At 41.0% G+C, this 5880-nt stretch overlaps 1 protein-coding gene across 1 annotated transcript; it reads left to right on the top strand.

Annotated features, from left to right (window-relative positions):
* Positions 1–3681: 3681 nt before the first annotated feature.
* LOC118573738 (olfactory receptor 1468-like) lies at positions 3682–4680 on the top strand. The gene has a single exon (XM_036174075.1). It carries the CDS (start codon positions 3682–3684, stop codon positions 4678–4680), a length of 999 nt encoding a protein of 332 aa, XP_036029968.1.
* Positions 4681–5880: the final 1200 nt, after the last annotated feature.

The following is a 5880-nucleotide window of genomic DNA, read 5'->3' as shown; positions in this document are numbered from 1 at the left end:
AGGCAAATGGATGGATCTAGAAAAAATCATCCTGAGTGAGGTAATCCAGACTCAGAAGGACAAACATGGTATGTACACACTCATATTAGGATACTAGATGTAAAACAAAGATGACTAGACTGCTACACAACTCCAGGGAGGCTACCTAGAAAACAGGACCCTAGGAAAGACACAGGGATCACCCAAGGACAGAGAAATGGATGAGATCTACATGAACAACTTGTACGACAGTGGGAGTAATGAAGGGAAAGATCTGAGGGAAAGAGAGCTTAGGGGAGCACGAGATCCCAGCTGGATCAAGAACAGAAAGGGAGAACGAGGAATAACAGACCATGATAAATGAAGACTACATGAGAACAGGAATCGCAGAATGCTGGAGAGGTCCCCAGAAATCCACAATGATACATCCTCTGTAGACTGCTGGCAATGGTCGAGAGAAAGCCTGATCTGACCCAGTCTGGTGATCAGATGCCCAAACACCCTACCAGTCATGCAAGAACTCTCATCCAATAACTGATGGAAGTGGGTGCAGAGATCCTCAGCCAGGCCCCAGGTGGAGCTCCAGGTATCCAATTGTTGAGAAAGAGGAGGGAGTGTAAGAGCATGAATTGTTGAGACCAAGATTGGAAAAGCACAGGGACAAATAGCCAAATGAATGGAAACACATGAATTATGAACCAAAGGCTGTGGAGCCCCCAGCTGGATCAGGCCCTCTGGATAAGTGAGACAATTGAATAGCTTGAACTGTTTGGGAGGCACCCAGTCTGTGGGGCCTGTCCTTAGGGCATGAGCTGACTGTTTAGAACCTGGGGCTTACACAGGGACAGTTTGCTCAGCCTGGAAAGAAGGGACTGGACCTGCGTGTACTGAATCCACCAGGTTTAAATGAATCCCCAGGGGAGTCTTGGCCCTGGAGGTGATGGGAATGGAGGGGAGGGAATTGGGGGAAGGTGGGTGTGGGGGCGGGAGGGGGGAGGACAGGGGAACCCATGGCTGATATGTAAAATTAAAACACAAATATAGTAATAATAAAAAAAGAAGAAGAAACTGTGTAATAGAATGCTTACATGAGATCTACAGCGAGCATTTCTTGGTAGCGATTTTTTTTCTATCACCTAGTTGTATGGCTTTAGTTAATTCCCTCAAACTCTAACTTTAGTTTTTCCCTCTGTGAAAGAGACATCATAATTTTTCACATATCACAATTTTGTCATGAATATAAATGTACACAGTGGGCTTAGAATAGTGCCCAGAAGATAGTAAGTACACTATATTTACTTTTATGGTTAAATCTTTCCAAACAAAAACCTAAAGTTATATGTAGAATCAAAGAGCAGTTATTAGGTGTGAGGAGGCTGAATTTGTTTCTGCAAAAGCCAGTATTTTAGTTTTATTACCAGAGTAATAATCTAGCAGACACTCTTTGTTGTATACAGTTTTTACATATCAGGAAATTAGAGACTGCCAATAAATCCCAGTAGGGACAACTTGGTCCATAGAGGTTGGAATTATGAGTGGTTTTTAAATAAGATGTCCTGTGAGTTGTGTCCTCAGCCAAAAATTCAGAAGCAGAGACAGCATTGGTTGAGGTTTTCATCCTTCCAGCCTTCCTTTCTATTTTATTTTTCTGTTTCATACTGTTTGGACTCTTGGAGGAGAAAAGGTTTATGTTGTGGCTGGGGAAAACGTCACTGACTTCTTTGTGAATAACCTGAAGCCATTTCTGTATGGAAGAGCTTTGGAAACAAGCATAAAAAACAAGGTGAGGACCATAGAGGGAGACCTCAACCCCTAAATACAAGCACTTGCTTCCTACATTTGCTACAAACATATTGTGCCAACTTAGTGACTTGAGCATAAAGGGTGACAGATGGAAGACACAAACATACTTGGTTGTGAAGGGTAACACCAGTTTGGAGGGGGTAGATGGGAACAATCAGTTAAATGGAGCTAGCTAACATGCTATCTTGAAAGTCAAATCAGAAACGTGTGCTGTCAAACTTTGTTAATTCAATCTGCATTAATGAAAAGCCTAGATTACATGTACATAATAATATGCCACTTCATTATTTTCAGTACATTCTGTACATATGAAGCAGCCGAGTGTTGCCTAGCAGAGGTCCCACCAGACCCAATCCTGTTTGATTTACAATTAGCACATTTATTTGTTAGTATGCAAATGAGGACTGCTATGGTACTTAGAAAAAATTGTGTTATTAAATAAGTGCAGCATCCTTCTTGTAATCTTGTTCCAACTATTCATTAGTGTTAGCAACCTCTTTTTTTTTTGTCACGAAAGGTACAAGCTTAACAGAAACCCAGTAAAATTATAGAAATTTACACAATGGCAGTTTCACTTGTGTTAGGCTGGGAAGATGGTATGAAAACATGGCAGGCCTTCAAGTAACAAATGCTTAAAATGGATCTGCAAGCATCATATAGAACAGGTCCAAATATCAAGAAGCACAAACAAAACTTCAATTTGCATGTCCTTGTCCACTTGCTATCAGATATGGGGAAATTAAATTCTAAGTTAAAACTCACAGTCTCGCTGGGCAGTGGTGGTGCACACCTTTAATCCCAGCACTTGGGAGGCAGAGCCAGGCTGATTGTTGTGAGTTTGAGGCCAGCCTGGGCTTCAGAGCAAGATTCAGGAAAGGTGCTAAGCTACACAGGGAAACCCTGTCTTGAAAAACCAAAAACAAACAAACAAACAAACAAACCAAAACCAACCAAACAAACAAATAAACCCCTCACAGTCTAACTCCACTACTACTGACAGTGTGTGACTGGCTGGACGAGATTTCAGGTGCACTGAAGATGGGTGGGCTTGAAAAATATTAGTTATTACCTCCTATAATGCAAAGACGTTATGGCACAGAAGTCAACAAGAGGTCTTTAAAGGCATGCTGGTTAAGCTCAGAACCCTGACTCCACCATACTGACTTTTCTATCAAATTGGTCAACATAACCATGGATGTGTCAATTTTTGCACCTATAAATTTGCATTTTAGTAGTCCTATGTGGTTTATAATGTTAGGGTGAATATTTGAAAAGATACATCATGTAAAGAACTTGGTAGAGTACCAGCAAAATAGAAACTAAAATAATCACTAACACTTCAAATGTTCCCCAAATCTTTCTTTAGTTTGGCTTCTTACTGTTCAAATGACTGCATTTTAAATGGACACAGGACATTACATTCCTCCTCTGTGTTGCTTGCTTGAGTGGACATTCATGCATGGCTTTCTTGCTGAAATTCAAAAAGTGGCGTTTGGGGCAGTTCTTCTTTGTAGCTATCTTTTTGCCTTGAGACAATACCAGTCTTTAAAATTAGTGAATGTTAACACTTATCATTTCTGTAGTCATGGATCAAATACATGCCTGGCTACTTTGTATGTGTCAGTACAATTCTTATATTACCCATGAAAATAGAAACTGTTGAAATAGCTCCAGAAATCTGAGATAGCATAGACATGAAGATTGTGAGCTGTAAATTCAAAATGTCCCAGTTTCCCCCATTTACCCATTTACTAATATTTACTGATCTCTCACTGTGTGCTAGGCCCTTGTTTTACTGCTGTTTTATTTACTAGGGATGAATGTAATCCTGTGTTGTCTGGATCCAAGGTCTGACTCTGTTCTACAGTCTAGTGTAATGCACTGATGGGCTTTTGTGTCATGTTGCCATTTACTAGTGAAGGTAAATTTTCTCTTTTTAGACACAGCAGAACCATGCACCAAGGAAACCGAACTACTATCTCTGGATTCTTCCTCCTGGGACTCACAGTGGGGGCTGAGCAGCAGCTGCTCATCTTCACACTGTTTCTATGCTTGTATGTGGTCACTATGGTGGGAAACTCACTTATCGTTCTGGCCATTATTGGTGATACTCATCTCCACAGCCCCATGTACTTCTTCCTTGCCAATCTATCCTTCACTGACATCTGTTTCACAACCACTACAGTTCCTAAATTGCTGGCAGACATTCAAAGCCAGAATCCAACCATCTCTTTTGGAGGATGTCTTACACAAATGTATTTTTTTATGCTCCTGGTTGACCTGGACAATTTCCTTTTGGCAGCCATGGCATATGACCGATACATTGCCATCTGTCACCCATTACACTATGTTGCACTGTTGAGTCCCAAGCGCTGTGCCCTGCTGGTCGTGATTCCATGGGTTATTTCTAATCTTGTCTCTGTGCTGCATCTCAGTCTGCTGAGCCGCTTGCCTTTCTGTGATGAGAGAGTAGTCCCACACTTCTTCTGTGATCTGGAACCCATCTTAAGGCTTGCTTGTGCAGATACTCAAATCAACAACTTGCTCATCCTTTTTGTTGGGGGAGCAGTTATCTTCATCCCCTTCAGTTTCATTCTTGTCTCCTATATCCTTATTGGTGCTGCTGTGCTTACCGTTCCATCAGTGAAAGGCAAGTGGAAGACATTTTCTACATGTGGCTCCCACCTCTCAGCAGTGTCCCTCTTCTATGGGTCTATTGTTGGTGTCTACTTTCTTCCTGCTTCCAGCTATTCAGCAGAAAGGGATAAGGTGGCTGCCATCATGTATACAGTTGTAACACCAATGATGAATCCCTTCATCTACAGTCTAAGGAACAAAGACATGAAAAGGGCACTGAGGAGGCTACTCAGCAAAAAACATCCTTTTTTGAGTTGGTGAATTCTGCTGGATACACATCTTCATCAACTTTTAAAAACTTGGAGAGGAGCAAAAAGGACTCATGACCCGAGGCTACTCCATACCATTAGCAGTTTCCTTCCCACCACCTTCTTAACTTCAGTTCTGTCCCAAGATTCTAGTTCAGAGATATCTCATCATAATGAAAAGAATCACAAAGATGAAACAAAACAACAATATTTTATTTTATCTTATTTCCAAACTTTCACTGCTTACATAAAGATTGTTCCTTAAATAAATTCATGAATGTATAGTCAAGACTTGATAATTTCCCCCCTAATTTTTGGATTGCATTTTCTTTCTCCCTCAACTAGACTTTATATACTAAATTGTAAATCTTAAAAGAGGAAGGAAGGGAGAAAGGGAATGAAGGAAGAAGAGAGGGAAGATGCAGGAAGAGAGGGAAGGAGGGGATGAGAAATGGAGGGAAGGGAGGAGGGAAGGAGGAGGGAGGAGGGAGGAGGGAGGAAGGAGTGACTATTGTTTAGAATAACTTAATGAGACAATGTGAAAGTTACAACCTCCAAAGAATAACTTCTTCCTCTTCTTTCTATACCTCTTTGAGATAAATATTCTGGTGTTCTTATGTACTGGGTAAGAAAAAAAAGTATGTACTAGGAGAAGAAAGTGCAGAGCCAAAACATAGCAAGTGTCTTGTCCTCCTATGTGCCCTACAGAGGCTCAGTGCCAACTAAATTCTTCTGAAGTTCTGCGGTTATGACTCCCACCCCCAGGACTATGAGGCAGCACTCACTATGTTCCAACCAGCCTTGGCACACTCTCTATTGGAGCTACACTGAACATATTGTCATTTCTTGAGCAGTCTATGAATTTGCAGCATTGTAATGTATGCACTCTCCTTGAAATGTGTTTCACTCTCTCTAAAAACATTCAATGCCTTATGGTTCCATTTTAGATGTGACATCCCCTGAACTCTCATATTTCTCACGTTTCTAGGTACAATTACTCACTTTTGTCTTTTTAGCTCATATAGTACTTTATGTTTCAGGATATGTGTGTGTGTGTGTGTGTGTGTGTGTGTGTGTGTGTGTGTGTGTGTCGCACCAAACATTTGCTCCCACTGAGCTATATCTGCAGCTGCTATCACATTGATGGACAATCATTCCACAAGCATGTTACATTACTTTAAACAATGGATTATAAGTAGTAGGATATTTTTTT

The sequence above is a fragment of the Onychomys torridus genome, chromosome X, assembly GCF_903995425.1.
Source record: "Onychomys torridus chromosome X, mOncTor1.1, whole genome shotgun sequence".
NCBI lineage: Eukaryota > Metazoa > Chordata > Mammalia > Rodentia > Cricetidae > Onychomys > Onychomys torridus.
The sequence above is the reverse complement of the archived record's forward strand: the minus strand, read 5'-3'. Positions and strand labels throughout refer to the sequence as shown.